The 25,291-nt window shown below is 37.6% G+C and overlaps 1 protein-coding gene across 1 annotated transcript in view; it reads left to right on the forward strand.

Annotated features, from left to right (window-relative positions):
- The first annotated feature begins 356 nt into the window (after nucleotides 1-356).
- The window catches only part of LOC123242697 (caspase-8-like), a 37,687-nt gene continuing 12,752 nt past the window's right edge, over nucleotides 357-25,291 (forward strand). Inside the window, exons 1-2 of the mRNA XM_044670640.1 lie at nucleotides 357-621; nucleotides 20,064-20,402. Coding sequence (XP_044526575.1) covers nucleotides 20,098-20,402 — 305 coding nt within the window. The 5' untranslated portion in view covers nucleotides 357-621; nucleotides 20,064-20,097. The remainder of the gene's footprint in view (nucleotides 622-20,063; nucleotides 20,403-25,291) is intronic.

Here is a 25,291-nt window from a genome sequence, read left to right on the forward strand (position 1 = left end):
CAGAAGAGTGGTTATGGGCTAGGTAAATGGGGGTTAAGTGACTTGCCCAGGGACACACATTTAGGAAGTCTCCGAAGTCAAATCTGAACCCTAGACTTCCCGTCTCTAGGACTGGCTCTCAATCTACTACACTTGCCCCTAAAGACGTTCCTTACTCAATCTCCCGGACCCCAGAGGTTCTTGGTTCTGAAGTTGGGATTAGAGCTCCCAACAAGGTGCTTTCCAAGGTGACTTTCCTTTATTCTGAACTTCACCTTAGCTTGCTTAAAAATCAGGTAATTGTGCCCTGGTCCTTTAAATATTTAAATTTTTAGAGAGATGGGAGGGGAAATGACTCATTTTTTCTTTCTCTTTCCACTGTGAAAAAACTGTTTAGCCCTCATTTGTTTTTTTGACTTTTTGTTTTTTTTTCTTTCGGAAAATCTTTTGCGTTTTGCGTTGGTTGCCGCGGGGCTCCAGCACCGGACACTGTCCGAAGCCAGCGAACGCAGAGCTCAGCCATGCTTCGACGGGATCTTTCCCAGGCTGGTGACTTGATTTACCAACCCTGAGACTGTGAAGTGGCGAGTGACTGCTCCCCCTCCCCCCACCGCCCTTTGAATACGGAAGCTGCTTCTGTAGGTGAGTTGCCGCGGCCCAAGAGGGGAAGAGAGGAGAACCAAACAAACTTGCTACTCTTTACGCAAGCGGCACAAGGATTTATTAAATTCCTACCACCATGCGCCAGGACGCTGTGCCAAGTGCTGGGAATTTTGTAAAAAAAGCACGAAACCATCCCTGCTGTCCGAAAGCTCCCAGTTTGGTGGGGCAAGTAATAATATGCAGATTCACAAGGTCCGCGGATCTTGTCTAAGTAAGATACGAGTATCTTGCGTGGACTAGACACAGAGAAGATAGTCTCCGAGGGCAGACACTAGCTTTAGGGAATTCCCGGAAAGCCCTCTTGTAGAAAGTGGAATTTTAGCTGGAACTTGAAGGAAGGTAGAGAAGGCGGGAGATGGAGTTGGAGCTGGGAGGGAGAGAATTCCATGAATGGAGGATATAACTTGGGTTGGGCGATGGAGTGCTGTGTGTAAGGAACTATGGAAGGACCACTGCCACTGAATTGAGGAGTAAATGGGAGAGGGGGTCAGCTAGGGGCTTCAGGCCGGAGGACCCGGGTTCTGCAGGTGTGTTTAAAGACATTTCTTAATCCACTCCCCCACCCCAACCCCTCCGGGTTCTCAGTCCTGAAATCGGGTCCAAGATGACATTCCTTTATTTTGAACGTCGTTTAAGGATCAGGAAATTGTGCCCTGATCCTTTAAGTATTTAAATTCTTAGAGAGATGGGACTTGGACACTTCCTAGCTATGGGATCCTGGACAAGTCACTTAACCCCGTTTGTCTAGCACTTGCCCTTCTGTCTTAGAGTTGTTACTAAGACAGAAAGTAAGGGTTTTAATTAAAGAGGGGGAGTAAATATGAGGTTATTAGGGGTTAAGAAAACTGGAAAAAGCTGAGGGGGGCCAGGTAAGAAACTGCAGTTGGAGATGTGGGACCTGTGATCAGGAGAGAGATTAGGAATAAGTAGTTAAACGAAAGCTTCAGTTTAGAAGAGATCATGGAATCCACTGAATCTGATAAGCAAAATGATGGAGGGGGAGAAGAAAAGAGATCTAGAAGGGGGGGAGCTCTGAGAAAAAGGACATCAATTTGCATTTAAGGGATCCCTGGTAAATTTGGAGAAATCAGTTTCAGTTGAATGAATCAGACTTTAGAACTGAGAGTGAGAGAAAAGAAAATTAAGGCATTGTCAGTCAATAAAATATATTCAGTGCCTACTATGTGTCAGGCTCTGTGAGACATTGTGACATGATGTGGATACAAAAAGGCTCCCTCAAATAATTAGTCTAAAGGAGGAAGACATTAAAAAAGAAGAAGAGGGAAGACATGAAGGTACTGGGTACAAAAAACAATACTGGAGGCTCAAAAGTACAGCTTGGGCAGCCTCCTTAAAATGGAGGTTCTGGGTGGAGCCCACATGGAGGACGAGATGACCAAGGGTCCGAAGGTTCTCCTAAAGTGAAGAACTGGGAGGCGTGGGGTGGGGGGAGGCGGGGAGTGAGCTTCTAGAGTGAAGAGCCATTTGGAGAAAAAGCTTTCTGGGGAACTGTAGAAAAAGATCAGGAGACTGTGGGCGGGAACCCAGAGAGGAGAGGCTGGTGTGCTTAGATAAGAAATTAGTAAATTGAGAGATAATGAAAGTTTGAGTGGAAACGATGGAGAAGTCATCTGCTGGAGAAGACAGGATTGAGTGGGATCACTTGTCTGTGGAAAGGGGTTTGACTTGGCAGATAGAAGGGCCACATCTTCATGTGAGACTGAGGTGAAGGAGGAAATTGTGATGAAATACTTCTGAGTGTACCGGATAAGGAGTAGGGAAGAGGAGGGAATTCTCTATGAATGACCTCAATTTTTTTTCTTCAGTGAAATAAGCAGGATTTTCAGCTGAGAGGATTGGGACGAAAGGGGGGGGGGGAAATGGGAGAACTGAGAATAGATGAAACGAATGCTAGAAAATGATGATGAGCTTATTAGAATGGATGTTTATTCAGTACTTTAAGGATCTGTAATTTCCTTGATGAGAAGACCCCCTTCAATGATGCTGATAGCAAGCTTTCTACTATTTGCCTGGCAATCTTACCAAAGTGCTTTGGTCACTAATCACAAACCACTTTTCAGCTTTAGAGCTTGTATCTAAGGAAGGATTAAAAGGAAAGAAAGGGGGCAGTTAGGTATCTCAGTGGATAGAGAGCCACTAGAACTTGGGTTGAAATGTTACTTCAATCACTTTCTATGTGACTCTGGGCAACTCACTTAACCCCCATGGCCCAGCCCTTCCCACTCTTCTGCCCTGGAACAAATACATAGCATTGATTCTAAGACGGAAGGTAAGAAGGTTAACACCCCCACCTGCAACATCATACTTTAGTATCTTTCACTTCCTCCTAATTCTTGATCACATCATGTCTTCTCTTTCAACACCTTATTCTTTATTAAAAAAATAATATATATTTATATATTATTTTCCCCCAATTACACGTATAAACAATTTTTAACATTAAAAAAAATTCCAGTTCCAAATTCTTTCCCTTCTCTCTCCCTTCCCTGAGATGGTAAGCAGTATGATATAGGTTATACATGCATAATTGTATAAAACATTTTTATATTGGCCATTTTACCACTTAATTTTTTTTGTTAAGAGGAGAGTAGAGAGCAGAGAGAAGAAAAATACAATCTGATATGATAAAGGGAAATAAATAGTTAACAATTATAACCTTGTTTGGAAAACTTGGTAAAAAAAATTAAATGGTTTAAAAAAGAGTTATAACCCTGAATGTGATAAGAGGAACTCAGTATAAAATAAAAAACACAGCAGAATGGATTTAAAAATAGAATGTAAAAAAAAGTATTTATACACTAAAATGGGAAAATTGAAAGTGTTAAAATGAAGGTTGGAGCAGAATTTATTGTCTTTTAGGTGAACTATTAAAAAAGGATGATAAAATTATTTTTATTATTTTTCATTGTTTATTCATTTTTTTTACCAATTATATGTAATAACAAATTTCCACATAAGTTTTCTGCTGTTATATGATCCATACTGTTTTCTTCCCTTCTTCACTCCCTACCCTGCCCTTCCTAGAGCTGGCAAGCAATTCAATCTGGGTTATACATGGATTATCATGCAAAACATATTTCCATGTTATTCATTTTTATAAGTGAAATGTTATTAAAAAACCAAAACCCTAAATCATATACCCAAATAAACAAGCAAAAAATCCTGTTTTTATCTGCATTCCAACTCTAACCATTCTTTCTCTGGAGGTGGAAAGCATTCTTTAGCAAAAAACCCTCAGAATTGTCCTGGATCACCAATCTTTTTATTATCTCTTTTAAAAAATAAAATTAATTAAATTAATTTAGAATATTTTTCCATGGTTACACGATTCATGTTCTTTCCTTCCCTCCCTCCCTCCCTCCCAACTCCCGTAGCCAATGATCAACTCCACTGGGTTTTGATTAAAACCCATTTCCATATTATTAATATTTGCAATAAAGTGATCCTTTAGACTCTACATCCTGTTGTTTGGGGTTAGATCTGTCATTAATTTGTAGATATTAATAGTCAATAGACTATAGAAGATTTAGTTGTTGGGAGTCGGTGGTTGAGAGTTGGTTGGACTAGTAGTTGAAGAACTTAACTGGAGATGACCTTCTATAAACCTGTTTATTTATATTAATTTCTATAAGAGCAGTGATAGGATAAGGAAAATGGAGATATTGAATTTGGAAAGGTATGAAATGTAATTCCCTAATTCTAAATTTATCTTAACTAAAACCACCCCCAAATCTGTCTTGCAAGAGACTTTCTTCTTCCTTGACCAAATTCAAGGCTGACTTAACTACTCTGCTATCTACTAATCCCCAAACTAGCTTTCTTTCTATCCTGACACTAAAATATAAATTTATAAATAGTGAGAGATAAATCGGATTTCTTCCTTCTGCTCAGATGAAATTTAGCAGGTCAGAAGTCACTGACACCTCCACTCAGCTATTACTCTCTCCTGCCACCACTAGGAAAACAGAGAAACTGCGACACCATTCTTTTGTCAACCATTTTCTCTCTTTGATGCTAGCTAGGATGTTTCTAAGTGATAAATCACCAGATCTCAAACTCTCAGAGCAGCAACTTGGACAACCTTCCTTGATCAGGACCATTCAAAGAGTGATTGTTAGTCCAACTATTCTTCCCAAGAACCTCTGGGAAATTCCTTTTCCCCATCAACTTCTTTGAGAATTCCACTCTGAATTAAAGAAATCTAGTTCACGCAAACTCATCTCTCTATCCACCTATACCTAATCTATCAAGAGTCTTTTATTGCTTACTTAATTAACAAATAACTAATTTCAATCTCCAGTGATAAACTTTTAAAAAGGTGAACTAAAAAAGCTATTATAATCTCAGACAAGGCAACAATATAATAAACATTTTCAAAAGAGAACAAAGGGAAATATCATTCTTAAAAGAACCACATGTAATAAAACCAATAATACAAATATGTCCACCACATATCAAAGTATTTATGTGCTTAAATGAAAAGTTAATCAAATTATAGGGAAGCAAAGGAAACTAGGATTCTCTATGTGCCCCTTTGATACCTAGACAAAATGCCAAAAAGATAAATAGGAAATAGTTTAAGGACCTGAGCAGAATTATCAAAAGCTTAGATATGTCAGATCTCTGGCAATTATTGAATGGGAATAGAAATATATCTCAGCTGTGGATTGTGAGCTTTACAAAAATTGCTATGAGATAGGGCTTAATAATCTTATAAACAAATGTAGAAAAACAGAAATGCTTTAGTATGTAATAAATACACTATGCAATATACATTATGGAATAAAATAATAATAAATAAATGAATTTTAATGAAACGATTCAGACTTCAATGAAGACTAAGTAATATAATCCTAAAAAATTTGGGGTCCAGGAATGGATCATGGAAAAGACAGATAATTTCATTAAAAAAATGACAATGACAATGAAATAACACGACACTTTATGATACAGCCAAAACATTTGTTAGGGAAAATTTATATGTAAATATGTAAAAAGTTCACATTTTATAAAAGCAACAAAATTTTTTAAAAGACCCCAACTAAACACAAAAGAGCAAATTGTGAAAATCAAGGAAGAGATGAACAAAATTGAAAGTTAAAAGCTACTGAAATAAAACTAGGAAGTTTTAAAAAAGTAATAAAAGAGATAAACTGTTAGCTGATATAATTTCTTTTTATTATTTTGTAGATTTATTCCATATTTGTAACAATACAATAAATGACCAAGATGATTCAGAAAATTTCTCCTATAATCATATATTCACTTAAAAGTTCCTCTTCAGGAAGAATATCCTACTGCTGTATGATTCTTCAGCTTTATCTTGACTTAGCTTTTTAAGATATAAGAACAATAAAAAAAAAAAAACCTCTTATCTTCTGTCCTTGTATTAAAAAAGAGCTGCAAACATTAGACAATGAGAGGTTGCTGAGGTAGAAGTATTTGAGGCCAAATTTGAACCTAGGTTCAACTCTAGGTCTGGCACTTTATCCACTCTGCTACCTAGCTGCCCCAATACAAGAACAATTTGCTGTCACCCAGTCAACTGTGTCCAATCTGTATCCCTTACCTGTTTATTAAAAGATAGAATATGTTGTAATGAAAATATTTTGTGTTTTTCATTTCACTTATAATTATTTTTATTTCATTTATTTATTTATTTAATAAACTCTTATCTTCCATCTTGGAGTCAATACTGTGTATTGGCTCCAAGGCAGAAGAGTGGTAAGGGCTAGGCAATGGGGGTTAAATGATTTGCCCAGGGTCACACAGCTGGGAAGCGTCTGAGGCCAGATTTGATCCTAGGACCTCTCATCTCTAGACCTAGCTCTCAATCCATTGAGCCACCCAGCTTCCCCCTACTTATAATTATTTTTAAAATGTTACTCTGTAAGCATTTAGGTAAGAAAAAAGTAAACCAAAAACCCCACAAGCTTTTTCTTTTAAAAATTCAAGCTTACAATAAGGGCATTTATCAATCAGTAAGCAATAAGTGAGCAAAGATTCACAATGGCCACTTGCTTTTTCTTCTAATTAACAAATGCTTTTAAAATCTGTAGCACAGGCAAATAGGGAGAAAATGGGTTAAAAAAAAAAACTCCTCAGATTCTTACAGTGAGCATATTTGATGTTATAACTGACGGAAATTCCTGACTGCTGAATTCAATGCATCCTTATAGAAAGTTGTTTTCTGTCCTTAGTATTTGAGAGGATTTGAGGTATTATTGTTACTATCCAAATACTCTAGTAGTGCCATGTTGGCAATGGCATGGCACGTGTGCCAGAGGGGGCTGCTCTGTTCCCCTTCTCCACAGTGCCAGAGGAAATTAATTGTATGTCTCGCCCCTCTGTCCAGCCACCCAATGCAAGTACTTCTTCCCTTCACTGTGTAATATGGAAAATAGCAGGGTGGAATTCCTGCAGGATACAGGGTCAAACCTCACTCAGAATTCCAGGGGACCCCCCCCCCTGGAGAACTCTGGGTGAGGGGACAGTTGGAAAGGAGTTGAACAGTTGATTCCTGGGGGTTGAGGTGAGCAGGTCTCTCTGCTCGCTGTTCCTGGTTTGGGGTTTGCCTGGGAGGCCATAGTGGCAAAAGCCATTGTGGTTTCTACTCTGGAGTTTGCCTGCCTAGTGGTATTAGACCTTCATTGCAATAGCATTCTGTTATTTGTTTAGTTATTTAGATATTAGGAGTAATTACTTTGAGGGCAAGTTAGCTAAAGGTCTGCCACTCCCTCCTGGAGGGGAGGGGCAGTTTCTACCTAACAGATCAGGGCTTCCCAGTTTTATCCAAATCCTTGATACCCCTTCCCTGCCTTCCCTTCCTTCCTTTATCAATATAAGCTTTATCTTTTAATAGCTGTTCCTGGATATTATTTTGGGTATGCTCACTACTGCCATTAAATTTGGTTCCTGTCAGTTGCTAGCCTAAGAAGTCAGATCCTTCTCAGTCCTTAACATCAAGAGATCAAGCTTCCCCTTGGTCCCTCAATCAGACCTGTGAAGAATATAAGTGGAGACAGTGAACATCATTAGAGATTGGCTTTGCTGGGTCCTGTCTGAAGACACACTGGCCTGCCTCCATATTCAACTGAAAACCAACTGATGGGGGGGTGGGGAGGGGTTTGAGAGTAAGGAGTACCTTACCCCCTCCCTACTCACTCAAGCCTGTTTGTGGGGGAGAAGTAAGTCTCGCAGGCTCCTAGTTCAGGCCAGTCCATCAGCTTCCGAAATATCCCTGTTATTACTAGCATAACAGCTGTCTGGGGTAATGTGGAAGGGGAGGGCTCATAGGCAGCTTGAAGTTGCAGTTTTGGCATGCAATCTTGAAAAATTTGACCAACACTGTATTAAAAAGTGGCAATACTTACTCCCAATCAATGCCAGCTCCTTTTTTAGGACTTTTTGCAGTAGAGTCTTAGGAATAGTTCTTAATCATAGAAACAACAATGACAAACTTCTAAATACAAACTGCTCAAGTTTTTTTTTGTCTGCTTTAAAAACCTGATCAGCATTCTATTTGATTGTTATTTTTATTGTTCAGTTGTTTCAGATGTGTCTAGCACTTTTTGACCCCATTCAGGGTTTTCTTGGCAAAGATACTGGAGTGGCTTGCCATTGCCTTCACCAGCTCCTTTTACAGATGAGGAAACTGAGGTAAACTGAGTTAAGTGACTTGTCCAGAGTCATATAGCTAGTAAGTGACTGAGGTTAAATTTGAATTTGGGAAGATGAGTCTTTCAAACTTCAGACCCAGCAGCCTATCCACTGTTCCACCTAGTGGTATAGTAGTAATTTTGTGCTCAGAATTACAAACCATAGATTTTACTTCACAAAGTCTAATAACATTTGAAAAATTAATATATTTAATACAACTAATACATTTCTTTTGAACCTCCCCAGCAATTTTTTATTTAAGAAAAATTGCTACAAAAGGAACAACAAATGACTTGACAAAACTGAACTAAAATTTTTGAAAATTTTAGCCAAGTCTCTCAGCAATGCAAAGATCTGGGGCAATCCTGAAAGGAAGGTTATCCACCTCCAGAGAAAGAATTGTTGGAATTGGTTGGATGCAGAATTTACAATTTTATTTTGGGGTTTCCATTTTGTATAAGTGTGCTCTTACAACAATGACCAATATGGAAGTGTTTTGCAGGATAATAAAAAAGAAAATTTTAGCCAAGAGTAATCAGAATTTCAGTTTACTAATGTTGACACATTTTATGTGTAAAATGCATGCAAGAAATTTTTAAAAATCATCTTAAAACCTAATTAAACTGCCTTTTCTAGGAATATAAGCTTTATCACTTGAAAAAAAATTTTGTGTATAGTAATTAGTTGAAAAAAGCTGTTTGGTCATTTTACTTGCTGGCTTCTAAAAAAGATTTTCCAGAATTGATGTTAAATGATTAACAAAACCTTTAACTATTATGTGTAGTAGGTATTTTGTTTCCCTTTTTTATTTCTTTCACTCCTGCTTGGGCAGAAAGTAAAGGTTATTAAAAAGAAATGATGCTTCTAATACAAGGTCAGGAATAGAATCAGTTTCAAGAGATGTGGTAGTGCAAGTGTCAGTCTAGGAATAAGATGTGTTCAAAGTTCTCTAGGGATCTGTCATAGAGTTTCCCCTGCACCAATACGTTGATTAATAGTCAACTAGCATTTATTAAGCATTTATACTATGCTAAGGCACTAAAGCACTGTGCTAAGGGCTAGGGAATTTTTTTTTTAAAGGCAAAAGGCACACTCTGTTCTCAAAGAGCTAACACCTAGTAACAGAGGAGATAATATGGAAACAATTGTGTACAAACACAATTGTTGTTTTTCCTTTGTGTTCAAAGAGGATCAATGACATCATGGGTGATTTCTTGATTTGCCCACAAATTGGATTTCAGTGAGGTAGAATTTCACAAAGTTGTCAGCCTCAGTCTCTCTCTTCCAGAGTCATCCAAGTCCAGTGGCAAGACAAAAGTCAGAATGCCTGAGAATGGCCGAGGATGTAGTGAATGACACTGGCATCTTGGATGTCTGACCAAGCTGGAGGCTCTCCACAGTGCCTGCTTCTAGTGCCTTAATGGTCATTGGAACTACTTGTTTTTATCTATCCATTCCACTGAGGGAAGTCTTCACATGCTTTGGGTAAACATTCTCCTAACCCACCATGGGTTTGAGTCTTGATGGTTATCCTTAACTTGGTTTACACTGTCTGATGGTTTTATCCAGGTGTGGCTGCTGTGTGTGCTACAGTTTCTTGAAGTTAGATGTGTAAGGGGAAAAGGGAGTTTTTGGTTGAATATATTAAAAGGTTAGGTCGCCAGGGAATTGAATAATTATCAATTCCCAATTAAAGAATAACCTCAAGTCAAAATGACTTTTATGGAAGCTTATTTACAAAATATAGGAGAGAGTGGAAATAGGGAGATGAGAAGAGGGTAGAATTAGAGATTTGTATTTAAGTCTGGGCTTTACTCTGGCAGGGCTCCAGAGGCCCAGCCAGAGCCTAAAAGTCAATTAACAAGGGGTTTAGCCACAAGGGATTCTCCCAATCAAGGGGGCCTCCTGGAGGCTAGTACCTCCTGGGAGGTTAAAGGAGTCAGCCTTCTTCACTCACCACGTGTAGTTCTAAGAGAGAGATTTAAGAACAGTCTCATAAAGGTCTTAGGGTCCCAGGTCCAGGTCACAAACCAGAAGTACTCCTTCAGGTCCCGTTCATGAACCAGAAGAGAGCCCTCAGCTCACTGAACTCTCTTTATAAAGGGGCCTCTTTTGCATCACTTCCTGTACCTTCTTCTTAGTTTACATGTCCAATCACAACAGATACTTTTCTTAGGACTTCCCAGGAGGCAGTCAGTAAATTCTGATTTGTCACTCACTCTATCATACGTGGGCTACAGACCTCCCAACTTGTGAGTTAAATGGAGATATTTTCACCTTTGGTGATTAAATCTAAAGATGGGCAGGGTAGATTTAATCTCATTATCACAGATGGCACATGAATAGAGCAACAGACCTGGGGTCAGAAAGACTCATCTTTTTGAGTTCAAATTCAGCCTCAGACACCTATTAGCTGTGTGACCCTGGACAAGTCACCTAATCCTATTAGCCTGAGTTTCCTCATCTGTAAGATGAACTGGAGAAGGAAACCACTCTGATATCTCTGCCAAGAAAGCCCTAAATGAGGTCCTGAAGAGTCTAACACAACTGAACAACAATACAAACCAAATATTTACAAACTATATTGGTGGTAAATTCAAGGCCAAGATTAAGGAAGACTGGGAATGACTTGCAGAAGCTTTAGGTGAGCTTTGGCAAGTAGTAATGGAAAGAATGCTGGAACTAGAATTAGGAGAAAGATCTAGGTTAATATCTCACCCCCTTTTCACTATTAAATTGGAAAAAACACAGAACTATCAAATAGTCAGAAAAAAGACATATTTAATCAGGAGAGGAAGGACAGTACAATTTCTTTAAGCCTCCATAGAGTCACATGCTCAAAATCCACACAGAGCCCCAAGGCTCTGGCTACTGACCCCTGGGAGTGCCACCATGCTACATGACAGCTCTGAGGAACTATGAAAATGGGGGAACTTATATAACTCTTGGGGAACTGAGGAGAGTGTGGTTGATTGGTTTTATAATGGCTACAAAGACATGAGGAGTCCTAGACAGGATTATCAGGGAAAGGCTGATGCTTTACAATGGACACAAAAGGGAAAGATCCAGCCTTGTGGTCAAGGCTTAATGTCACTGAGTAATGGGTGTTGCCTAAGGGAGCTTGACTCTGTTACTAAGGATAGAAAACTTTGGGGTACAAGTATAGGCAACTGGCATTTGGGGACACTTCATGTGCCTGGTACTTGGACATTTGGGCCAGAAAGGTAGGCAAAATTCCCCCTCGTTGGCCAAGTTCTAACAAACAAAACACTTCCTCATTTCCCCAAAGTTTCTCGGTCTTTCTAATCTGGTGAGTCCTGAGTGTGGGTCCTGATATAAGGTTTCTGTGTCCTTTCCCTTGCAGACTTCTCCTTTGTGCAGACAGCTTCATTGCTGCAAGAGAAAACAGGAGAAATCCATAAACATTATCTAATAGATTTTGATTGACTCCCAGCATACTTACTCATCTGTAGGATTAATATATGTTGCTAATTTTGGTCTGATTTAAAATGTTGTCAATCCTTAAACATTACTTGACATTGGTGCTTAAATCAATGTGTGTAAATATGAAAATGGCCTTCCTCACTGTTTGTGGCCAAAAATAAAAAGCTGTAAAAAATTTAAAAATATTAAATTACATTATAATTCTCAATTTATTTAATTATTTATTAAATTATATTAATAAAAATATTAAATTATTAAAAAATATAAATTTAGCTAACACTAAATAAATTCGAATTAAGTATCTTATTATAAAAAACCCCAAACTGTACTAAAGTGCTTTCATGACAGTTTCAACTTTAGAACAATTTTAAAAGTCAAACTCAAAAAGTCTCAACATTAAAATTAAATTTAAAAAATTTTCAAAATAAAATACTTCTAACTTCCCCTAATTTCAGCATTCTCACACCCCACTTGTGAAGGTTTGAGAAGCTGATGTAAAAACTTGTTTTCATTCACCATTAACTATTTATTTACCAACTATAACTATGCTCAAATGGCTTAAACTTTTTTATTTTAATCCCATCAACTCTTGTATGAAAGAAATAATGCAGCAACTGAATCACAGCCAAAGCAAAAAGTCTGTAGATAGAAAATATTGTGGAAATAATTCTCTTGTTGTGACAGTATCACAGGACCTCCTGATTTAACTGAGTTTTAGCCTTACTAAATTGGTTTGGGCACACTTTTCAAATTCCTGAGTATCTGTTCATGGTCAATAAGGACTACATTTACCACTGAATTCAGGCCTAGTCTCTAGGTGATTTCATTAGTATTCCTAGGCACAAAAGGCTCCCTTCTTAACTCATTGTTTCCTGCATTGAAGCTCCAAAATATATACACTTCACTGGTACTGAGAAGCAATTTGGTGTTCTATCTGATCCTTGTTTATCAAAAATGTTGTTTAGAATTTACTATTTGTATGTATTGATTCCCCCCCCCCTCTTTTTTGGCACTTAAGTCTGCCAGATTCTGGTTCTTATGGCTTGAATTCTTCCTACATTTAAAGCCTTAGGAAAAAAGGGACCTCTTCCATGTGCTTAATTATTTAAAATGGTTAAAAATTTCTACTTAGTTGCCTTTTCAATTTCTTATATTTTAGGCCTTGCCTCTCTAAGGCTTCCTACATTATTTGATTACAGAAAATTTGCCATAACAGGAGAAAAGTGGGAAGTGATTAAAATGAGGGAGAAATGTTCTCTAATTTGAACTATTAATGCCATGTATAAATTTGGCCATGATGCCCAGCTGTGCATAGAACTTGCCAGGTATAACACAGAAGTTTCTTCCTAGGGAACCCAGCTGAGCAACCTCTCAGCCCTCCCATAATCTGAAACCATACCTGCAGTTCATACTCAGGACTGCTTTCATCCATTCAAACTTAAATGGCAATTCTCTCTAACCATGCTCAGAGTTAAAATAACCTATCTCCTGTTGTTAACAGTTACTTCCAGGCTCCATCATTCTTTCCTAAATTCTTCTGATACTGCCTTGGGACAATTACATCCTGCAATCCTATATATGTACTGAACCTATGCTCACCCTGGAATCTCTTGCTGCAAATTTTCAAATTAACAGATATTATTTTAAACCTCCTAACAAAGTAAAATGCTAGTAGTTGAACTTTTTCCTACTTTAGCTAGATCTGGGAACTAGTTCTTTTTTCCCTTCTACTTCTCTATTTAAAAAGGATCTCACTCAGGGTAAATATTAGGATTCCCAGGGGAAATAAAATGGCAAGTTATATACCTGCCATAGTAACAATTCTAAATGAAAACGATAAGAAATGGAATACTTATCTGGTTCCAGTAGTCTTGGAGGACTCCTCTGGATTCCTCTAGAGATGTCTTATTCAAAATCCTTCAAGTTCTAGGCTGCAGCAAAGGAAAGTGGTGAATGTTGGAGGGGATGTGGCAAAATTGGGACATTAATGCATTGCTGGTGGAATTGTGAATTGATCCAACCATTCTGGCTGGCAATTTAGAACTATACCCAAAGGGCTTTAAAAGACTGCCTGCCCTTTGATCCAGTCATAGCACTGCTTGGTTTATACCACAAAGAGATGATAAGGAAAAAGACTTGTACAAAAATATTTATAGCTGTGCTCTTTGTGGTGGCAAAAAATTAGAAAATGAGGAAATGTTCTTCGATTGGGGAATGGCTGAACAAATTGTGGTATCTATTGATGATGGAATACTATTGTGCTCAAAGGGATAGTGAACTGGAGAAATTCCATGTGAACTGGAAAGACCTCCAAGAATTGATGCAGAGTGAAAGGAGCAGATCCAGGAGAACATTGTACACAGAGATGGATACACTGTAGTATAATTGAACATAACGGACTTCTCTACTAGCAGCAATGAAAAGATCCAGAGCAAGGCTGAGGGACTTATGAGAAAGAAAACTAGCCACATTCAGAGGAAAAACTATGGGAGGAGAAACACAGAAGAAAAACAACTGCTTGAACACATGGGCTGATGGGGATACCAATAGGGATGTAGACCCTAAACGATAACTCTAGTCCAATTATTAATAATATGGAATTAGGTCTTAATCAATGATACATGTAAAACTCAGTGGAATTATGCATTGGCTAAGGGGGGTTAGGGAGATTTGGGGGAGAGGGAAAGAACATGAAACATGTAACTATGGGAGAATATTCAAAATTTTAAAAATGATAAAATAAAATTTAAAAAAATTGAAAAAAGTTCTAGGCTACAGGAAAAATCTTGTCCAGGTTTTGGCCCCAGGGGTTAATAGTGCTCCAGGGGTTCTGAATGAATTCTTTCTCAAACAAGAAATCTAGCAAAATTAACATTAACAGATTCTGATAACTTCACCCACACTCCCAGATTGGAATGATAAATGTGGGTATCCCTTGGAAAATTCCAAGGTGGGAAATTCCTTTCCCTAAGTAGCAGTCTGGGCCAATGGTAATCTATCAGAGAAAAATAATGCTCAAAAATAGATGCTAAATTGGGCCAGTCTTCCCTACGTAAAAGGAAAGGAAATAAGGGTAATCTCCTGCCAAAAAGCATTCATCAGTTTTTACTAGTCTTTTAAAAAACAAAAACTTAACTATTGTATTGGTTGCACTCTGGAAATTTGCCTTAAAAACTCCAAAATCATGGCCTTTTTTCTTCTCAAAAAGTAAAAACCAATAAAGATTTCTCACCAAATGCAAAACTTAGGATTATTAAAGAAAAGCTTAAAATTACTTTCTAATCAGAATAGCTATCCATTCCCATCTCTTTACCTTTTACTTTAATTTCTTCTGTGGCTACATTTCTCTCAGCTGTGCTCTAAATCTCCTTTGGCCTAAGACAAAAGGACATTTCTTAAAAGGACTTTGGTTGTTCAGTTTAAAAAGCTCAGGTTTTTCTTACCATTTAACACCACACATTTTCTTGTCCATTTACAACACAATAATTAGTCAAGCCTGCAGTTAATCAAACTGAAACGACTTTCTTTGCTTCAGAATACACATACACGTCAATCAGAAAAACCTTGTTCTTTAGACACAACAAGCAAAAAATGTGAAATTATAGCACTCAAACCAAAGTTAATACCTAGAATAAAATTCACTTACCCAGTCACACTGCTAACTGACCTCCTGACTTAACCCTAAATGGGTTTTGTGGGTACTTCACATCTTGGAGTCTGTTAGCAAGACGGCTCAGGCAGCAACAACTTCGGATCTCAAAGGGGCCTCCAAATGTTAAACTGGAAAAAAAACACAGAACTATTAAATAGTCAGGAAAACCACATCTTTAATTAGGAGAGGAATGACAGTACAATTTCTTTAGGTTTCCATGCAGAGTCACACACTCAAAATCACACAGATCCCCAAGGCTCTGGCTACTCTGGCTACTGACCCCTAGAAGTGTCACTGCACTAGATGTCAGCTTCAGGGAACCATGAAAATGGGGGAACTTATATACCTTTTGGAGAACTGAGGACAGGAGAGTATGGTTGATTGGCTTTACAATGGCTTCAAGGATATGAGGAGTCCTAGACAGCATTATCAGGGAAAGGCTGATGCTTTACAATGGACACAAAAGGGAAAAACAATCAGGACAAAAAAGGGTACTTTAAGGTCCATTGCTAATCTGAAACTCTGAAGTTGGGATTTCCCCTCAAACTTGAAGTCTTCAATTTTTAAGCTACCTAAACTTGTGGCTTTTCAGATCTCACATTGCTACAAAGGGGGTTCTAGATTCCAAGCTGACATCACTTATTGACTGGGCAATTCTTTGAACCTTTCTGAAATTAAAATTTATTCACATATAAAATGAAGATAATAGTGCCATAAAATTTACCTTACAGGGTTGGTTATTGTGAGGATCAAATTAATTTTATGAGTATTATATAAATTTAAGCTATTATTACTGAGTCCAGGTTTTGGAAGTGAAACCTTTCCTAATTCCTTCAGTTTTTGGCCTTCCATTTCCCCTAATTATTTTTTATCTATTAGTAGAATGTAAACTCCTTGGGTGTTGAGACTTTCTAGTTTTTTTAATTTGTATCCCCAGAATCTAGCACAAGACCTACAGCATGATAGGCTCTTAAATGCTCCATTTCATCTCTCTCCTTCCATTTGTCCTAATTAGAAAGTATGTTCTTAGGGTTAGGGAAAGTCTTTTTGTTTATATTTGTATCCCCAGCTCATATCTCTTAGTAAGAGCTTAACAAATGCTAATTACCTTATCAATCAATCAACCAATCAATAAACACTTATTAAAGCCTGCTTTGTGCCTGGCTAAATGCTGGAGAAACAAAAAGAGGCAAAAGATACAGTCTTTGGCCCCTAGAAGCTTAAGAATCTAATGGGGAGGCAACATGCAAACAAATATACACAATCTATCTGCTTATGCACTAATTAAGAGAAGGAAGACATTAGAATTAAAGAAGAGTTGAGACACTCAAAGAAATTATTGGAAAAAATGTGGAGGATGGATGTCTAGCAGTTCCACATTTTAAACTGTCTTATAAAGTAATAGTTATCAAACTAGCTGGTACTGGCTAAGAAAAAGAAAAGTAGATCAATGGAACTGAATATCCAACAAATGGTAATAAATGATTATAGAAACCTTGTGTTTTACAAAAGTAAAGATCTAAGCTTTGGGAATAAGATTTGACCATTTAATAAAAATTGTTGGGAAAACTGGAAAACAGTCTGGCAGAAACTAGATACAGATAAATCTCTTACTCTATTTACCTAGAAAAGATTAAATGGATAATGGATATGTGACCTAGACATAAAAAGAGATAGCATAAGCAAAATAGAAGAATGAGAATGTATTATCTATCAGATTTATGGTTAAGACAAGAATTTATGAATAAACAAGATATAGAAAGCATTGTAAGATGTCCAGTGGATAATTTTGATTACATTAAATTAAAAAGGGTAGCCAAGATTAGAAGGAAAGCAGAAAATTGAGGGATATTTTCATGAATAATTTCTCAGATAGAGGTCTCGTATCTCAATTATATAAAGAATTTTGTCAAATGTATATGAGCTACTTGCCCAATTGATAAATGGTCAAAGGCTATAAATTGACAGTTTTTGGATGACAAAATATTCTACATCATTATTGATTAAAGAGATCAAAACAACTCAGATATCATCTCTCACCTTGACTAAAATGATAAAAGGGCAAAATGATAAATATTGGAGGGGACGTGGACAAATAGGGACACTAATACATTGTTGGTGGAACTGTGAATTGATCTAACTATTTTGAGAGCAATCTGGAATTAGACCCAGAATTATAAAACTATGTATACCTTTTGACTCAGCATTACCATTTTTAGGTTTGTTTCCTAGGGTAATCAGTGAAAAAGGAAAGGAACCTATATGTTATAAAATATTTGTGGTGGCAAAGAACTGGAATTTCTAGAAGCAGCCTCATGAAGCCAACAAGTGGGCGGGAAGTGGGGGAACTCTTTGGCCAGTCTCTTCCTCCATTATATGTCTCTCACTTACTAACTGAAATGTCAGCTTTTCGAGGCCAGACTATTTCACTTTGGCATTTCATTTGGCATGTCAAGGGAAATACTAGGAGTTTATAACCACATAATGAGATTTTCAATTTCCTTAGTAATAGATGAAGCTGCAAAAAAGCCCTGGTGTGGGCCAACACACTTACCCTCCTTCTAATGACTAAAATTTCAGGATGTTATGTTGTCACACAGGAAGTCACTTTTTAGGCCCTATTTCAGCTCTTCGCTTATATTCTGCTCAGCTCTTCCTCTAAACTGCTGCACTTGTGAGAGAGCCACTCCACGACTTCTGTCTTGGGGTCAGATCCTGTTGCTTGAAGTTCTTTGCTTCTGACTTTTCAGGATTGGTGAAGGTAAACATCCCTCTCCCTGGTGGTGGTGGAGGAGGGAGTATAGGGGTGGCAATAACTACACTTCCTTTACTTTCTGTTTTACTAAATATTGATTCTTAGGCAGAAGAGCAGGAAGGACTAGGCAATTGGGCTTAAATGATTTGCCCAAGGATTTACAGCTAAGAAATGTCTGAGGGCAGATTTGAACCCACATCTTCCTGTCTCTGGACTTGGCTCTCTGACCACTGAGCCACTTGTTGCCCCAATAACTTCACATTTAATCAAACATGTATGAACTGTCAGAAACCCTGGGAATCTTCCATTTTAACTTAGAAGTTGAATACTAAAATTCAAATTCTAAATTTACAACTCATTCTATTGATACCAGACAGTGCAAACCAAATTACCAATTTACCCCAAAACCCCAAAATCAACCCAATTACTTTAACCTGCTTCACTTTAGAACTCTGGAGCTCCAGCAATCCATCGACTTTAATCTCCACAGTAGCAGGGATTATAGGTATAGACCACCAGGTCTAGTTATTTATAGGATTCTAAAAAGTTTGAGCTAGGTATGTTTTTATAGGAGTAGAGATAATCCTGATAAAAGTTTGCCTATCTATATGTGTTGGATTCTTACACTTATTTTGTCCTATATTTCTCTTTTATTTGTTTTCAAATTATTATTTTTAATGTTATTTATTTTTAAATGTTTACATGATTCATTTTCTCTCCCTCCCCTCTTCCCTTCTCATTCCTGGAGCTGACAAGTAATTCCACAGCAAGCCTTAGAGATGGGTGATCCTTGGTTCAAATGTGGTCCCAGACAATAACTAGCTTTGTGACCTTGGGAAAATCACTTAATCCCTATTGCTTAGCCCTTTCTTGTCTTCTACTTTGGAATAATACATAGTATTGATTCTAAAACAGAAAGTAAGAGTAAAAAAATAAAAAGGACATGATCCTTGCCTCCTAGGTGTTTAAAGTCTAGAAATAATTTAAATCCCTTGTGATTATATGCTGAAAATTGGGAAAACAAAGAAGGGGAAGATTGTGAAGGTGAAACTCCTTGCCTCCCTTTATGATTAAGTTAGTAATAGCAGTTTTCATATTCTGGATTTCCTTGACTGTTCAAGATGTGCTTCTAGCATAGTTAAGCAGTGTTAACATAAGTTAAGTGACTGCTTGTTCTGAACACGAATGTTAGATTTGACTTTTCTAAGTATCATTATTGCAAGAATAATCCTATCAGTTACCACCCATAGTGACATTTTTTAAAATTCAATTACACTCCCTTTTCTGCTGATTTAGCATGATTGTCTTGTACTCCTGTACTGTTTTCCACTACTGTACTGTTCCTTCAGCTGCTTAATGTATGTTTATTCTGGACACATGTTGCTCTTGGAGTATAAGCTTTTGGATATATAAAAAGGCCACTCTCAAGGTTCAGAGTCTTTGGTCTTGACCAGAGTCCAACTTTATTGTGAGATCGGCCTTCTCTCAATAAGTCTATTTCCTTTTGGCTTGAAGACTTTGTTTTATTTTATTTTATTTTATTTTATTTTTTGGCGTCTCTGCTAATAAATTTTTGCCACAAGGTGAACATGATTTGGAATGATCTGGGAAGACCTGGTTCAACATTCATTCCATTCATTTGCCCAATATTTATCAAGCAATAGCTATGTACCAGCCATTTTAGTAAGTGTTTTGGGATATTCAACAATATATTCAAGTTGGTAAGAGAAACTCTTGGGTTCGGTATATTTAAGAAAGTACAGACTTTGAATGTTGTGGGAAACACTCTCTGAGAAAGTAAGAATTTCAACTGAACATGAAAGAGATCTTGGGCTGTATGCAGCTGGGAGTTTATCTGCCTCAACTAAAATAAAGGATTTCTCTCTGTAGGCTAGAACTTCACCTTCCTAAATTTCTGGTGAGCATGGACTTCCACACACTTCTGTACGATATTGCCGAGGAAATAGACAGTGACGATCTAGCTTCTCTAAAATTCCTTTGCTTGGATCTGATCCCATTGAAGAAGCAGAACCATATCAAAGATGCCCTGGTGCTCTTCCAGACACTTGAGGAAAAGGGTCTTCTGGAGGAAGACAATCTGTTCTTCTTGAAGGAACTACTCTTCCGCATTAACCGAATAGATCTTCTCAATGATCCCCTGAACACTAAAGGTCCAGAGATGGAGAGGGAGCTTCAAGTGCCAAACAAAGCTCAGATTTCCCCCTACAGGTAAGTGGTACCTTAACATCATTATTATGTTTGAAATGAGAGCTAATTGGATTTTTTTTTAAACCCTTACCTTCTGTCTCGGAATTAATCATGAGTTCTAAGGCAGAAGACTGGTAAGGGCTAGAGAACTGGGGTTAAGTGACTTACTTAGGGTCACACAGCAAGGAAGTGTCACATTTGAACCCAGGACCTCCTGTCTCCAGGCTTAGCACTCTATACACTGAACCATCTGGGTGCTCCTGGATGCATTTATTTTTGTAGACAGGGTTTAACTTTGTACATAGGCAAAATAGGCCACTTCAAATGATATTAATATATTTAAAACACTTTGGAAACATCAATGTGCTATATAAATGCTAATGACAATGATGATGTGATTTTAAGGGCGAGTGAGAGGCTCCCACTCCCTCCTTCCTAAACCCTCAAGAAAAGAATTATTCCCCACTTTTTCCTTTAAGGAAAGATAAAGCCTTTCTTCATTTAAAAAAATTATATCGTATTTTACTTTCGGTTCTGAAGTCTTTCCCTCTTACTTCCCCTTACCCCACCTGCTGAGAAAGCAAAAACAAACAAAAAACAAATTCCATGACAAATATTACAAAATCCATGTCAACAAATAAAAATGAATTCCTCAACCTGGACTCTTGCTGTCCATCAGCTCTGTATCTGGAGGGGGATAGTGTGTTTCATCGTGAGTCCTCTGGAACTTTTTCATTTCCCAATTAGAAATCTAATGCTCAGAATCCAGATAGCCCCCGGGAGAAGTGAGGTGCTGAGGAACTTCTGCCACGATATATTTGGTTACCATATTTGTTGTCCATAGGTTTGAATTTTCAAGTTTTGTTTCTGATAGAGAACAGATATTTTCCCCAAGAGATTATGATTACAATTACATACACTGGTCAGGACCAAGTGTGACAAATGGTACTTCCTTCCTCATTTGGGGATTTCTTTGGAAAGCAGTTATGCAAAAGACAGTATGGAATAATGAATAGAAAGCAACAATGCAGTCACGAAGACCCGACACTGACTGCTGCAGGCTCCTAGGCGAGAATCTTCATCTCTGCCTCTTAATCTGACTCATGGCAATTATTGATCTGTGTGTTTGTAGAGGAAAGCTCACACCCGAGAACTCAAATAAAAAACCCCAACTATGCCAACAAGAAAACTATTTTTAAAGCCCCTTTAGTTTTCTTTTTAAACTTAAAATGTTTTTCTTTTCAATTACACATAGAAACACCTTAAAATAATTATTATTTGATATTTTACAACTCAGATTCTCTTCCTTCTTCCCTCCCATCCTTCCCCAGGCAGTAGTTTAATGTATATTTTATTAGTGCTGTCATGCAGTACATATTTCCATATTCCTCATGCCAAGAAAGAGGACACATATCTCGCTTGGGAAGGAAATAAATAAAAGTGAAAAATGAAATGCTGCTTTCAGGCTCCCAGTGGTTCCTTCTTTAGATCTAGGTGGCACAATGAAACCCATTCACTTATTCATTCATTCATTCATTCATTCATTCATTCATTCTTTCATTCTTTCATTCATTCAGTGTGCACTAGTAGAACTTTATTTATTTTTAATTTTTAACTTTTTTAAAAAATATTTTCCCATGTTTACATGATTCCTTTTCTTTTCCTCCTCTTTTCCCTCCCCCGCCCCCCTGGAGCCCACAAGCAATTCCACAGAATCCCATTCATTTATGAAGCTACTAAATCAAATGAATGAAAATGAATAATATTTACTAGATCATTCCAAACACAATGGGCATAAGATTATTCTTTGTAAAAATATTTTTATTGTCCTTCTTGTATCTACCCACAGAAATATTTAAACACATAAGAAATATTTTTAAGTGGTTATAAAAACAATTGTACATAGAGCTATAAACTTCATTTTATAATGTTTTTAAGTATGAATATGTCTATATATGTAAAAATATCTACACACATTTTAAGACTATATGTACTATTTTAAATGTGAATATGTTATTTGGGTTTTTTTAAGTCTACATATCAACAGGATGATTTAAATTTAAAATCATACTAAGGCTTTTAGGGCATCCTTTCTTTTTTTCCACATTTGTATCAAGAAGCCACTGTGGAGAGAGAGCTGGGCCCAGAATCAGGAAGACCCGAGTTCAAGTTCAACCTCTGAAACAGACTAGTTGTGTGGCCCTGGACAAGTCACTTAAATTTTTAGAGCCATAGTTAACTCTTTAAAACTAAGTTTAGAATGGGTTTTTGTGTTAATAGAGTGTCCTTACTAGGAGTTTTCTACAAAGATGAAATAACAGATTTTTTTCCCAAGTATCTGATATTAGCTTTAATAGCCTCGACACAAAATTATACTGTTTATTTTCATGTCCCCATTTGTGTTTTTCTGTTTTTGTTTTTTTTCCATTTCTGTTATATACATAGTTGTATCCACTATGTTGTTCTTTTAACTATGCTTCCTTGCTCTCTTTCTTTGCACTCTGTATTTATCATAACTCATGGAGTAAGATCGCATTCACATACGACAATTTGGCCATTTCATGGTGACTGGACGTGTAGAATATTTGCACATTTTATGCTATGAGTACTGCTAAGGATATTTTGCATAGTTAGGTCTTTTTTATTTCCTACCAAGAGCGTTCTATTAGCCTGTAGTCCTAAGATTAGAATCAGAAAGTGAAAGAGTTTGAATACTTTCATGACCCTTCCTGGGTAGGTCTACATTGTTTTCCATGAGCAATGAAATGCTGTTCAATGTCTTCTGTAGAGGCTGACTTATCATGATGACAGTTGGGGTTTTCTTGCCATGTACTGGAGGGGTTTGCCATTTCCTTCTCCAGCTCATTTTAGAGATGAAGAAACTGAGGCAGAGTTAAATGATTTCCCCAAGGTCACACAGCTAGCACATGTCTGAAGCCAGATTTGAACTCATGAAGATGAGTCCCCCTGACTCCAGGTCCAGCACTCTATCCACTGTGCCACCTAGCTACCCAAGCAATGAAATAGTGTGTCTAGTTTAGTACTAGGATAACATGAGATAAATGGTCAGACTTAAATAAAAAACATCAATTAACAAGCATTCTATCTATGTGCCAACCATCATATAAAGCTCTGGGTGTGGGTGCCAAGACAAAAATGAAGCTGTCCCTGTCTTTAAGGAACATACATTTTACTAGGGATGGGCAGGGATGGAGAGGAGGATAGAATGTGTTCACTTTTAAGTAAATACAAGACATATACAAAATAAATACAGAAAGTGATTGAGAGTACACTAAAAACTGGGAAGTTAGGAAGGTTTCTTCATGGAGGTGACATTTGAGGAGGGTGATGGAGATTCCAAGAGGCAAAGTGGATGGAGGAGGGCATTCTCCACACATGAACAACTTTTACAAAAGGTAGAGACCAGAGATGGAATATTATGTATGGCAATAGCGAGTAGATCAGTATGGTTGGAGGGAGAGTAACATGATGGAGAGTCTGGCCTGAAGTCAGACCTGAAGACTCATCTTCCTGACTTTAGATCTGGCCTCACACTTACTAGCTGTGCGTCCCCAGAGAAATCATTTAACTCTGTTTGCCTCAGTTTCCTTATCTGTAAAAGGAACTAGAGAAGGAAATAGTAAACCACTCCAGTATCTCTGCCAAGGAAACCCCAAATGGGAGTCCCATAAAGAATCAGACACAAATGAAAGCAACTGAACAACCACAATGTGTAATCGATTTGGAAAGTAGACTAGAGGGGCAGCTAGTGGATAAAGTGCATAGTAGATAGAGATGAGAGGTTCTGGGTTCAAATGTGGTCTCAGACACTTCCTAGTTGTGTGATCCTAAGCAAGTCGCTTAATCTCAGTTGCCTAGCCCTTATCACTCTCCTGCCTTAGAACTGATATTGTGATTAATTCCAAGACAGAAGGTAAGGGCTTTTTTTTTTTTTTTTTTTTTTTTAAAACCCTTACCTTCCTTCTTGGAATCAGTACTGTGTATTGGTTCCAAGGCAGAAGAGGGTAAAGGCTAGGCAATGGGGGTCAAGTGACTTGCCCAGGGTCACACAGCTGGGAAGTGTCTGAGGCCAGATTTGAACCTAGGACCTCCCATCTCTAGGCCTGGCTCTCAATCCACTGAGCTACCCAGCTTCCCCGGGTAAGGGTTTTTAAAAAAATAGAAACTAGGAGGAGGCAAATTGAAGAGTGGTTTAAATGCCAAACACAGAGGAATTTGCATTTTTTTGCTAGAAGTAATGGGACACCATTGAAACTGGCATTTCTATGGAAGATGGAGTGGAGAAGAAAGAGACTATTGTAGGTTGATCATCTAGAAGTTTATTGCAATGGTCTGGATGAGAAGAGATCAGGGACTGAATGAGGATATTTTTGGTGTGAAGAAGGGGGACTCATGGGAGAAATGTTGAAGAGAGAGAAATAATAAGAGTAGGCAACTGACTGGATGTGGGGGAAGGGGGAAATGAGTCAGAGTGAAAAAGAAATAGCCTATATTCTGACAACTAGAGGGGAAACAGGAAAAAAATAAAAGTTAGATTTAAAGAGCTCAGAAAGCATATTAGTCAAGAACGACTTAGACAAATGGCCTTGCATACTTCATTCAACTCCTGGGTGCTACATTATTCATGATACTATAATAATGATAACAGTGATGATGAAGAAGCAATTTAAAAAATGTGAAATAATTTATTTCCCTGCCTTCTTACAGTAGAATTGTAATCTACTTGACATGGTTTTTAAAAATATTCTGCTCTAAAGTGGTTAATTTTTTATTTAAAGTTAGCACTCTGAGGTAAGCTTCATACTGTATAAATGGAGATTTTGAACCTCGGACTTCATCCCCCATAAGCCCTTAGTTTTCCTCAAATCCCCTTTAATCTCTCCTGCATC

Source organism: Gracilinanus agilis, chromosome 3, assembly GCF_016433145.1.
Source record: "Gracilinanus agilis isolate LMUSP501 chromosome 3, AgileGrace, whole genome shotgun sequence".
Taxonomy (NCBI): Eukaryota; Metazoa; Chordata; class Mammalia; order Didelphimorphia; family Didelphidae; genus Gracilinanus; species Gracilinanus agilis.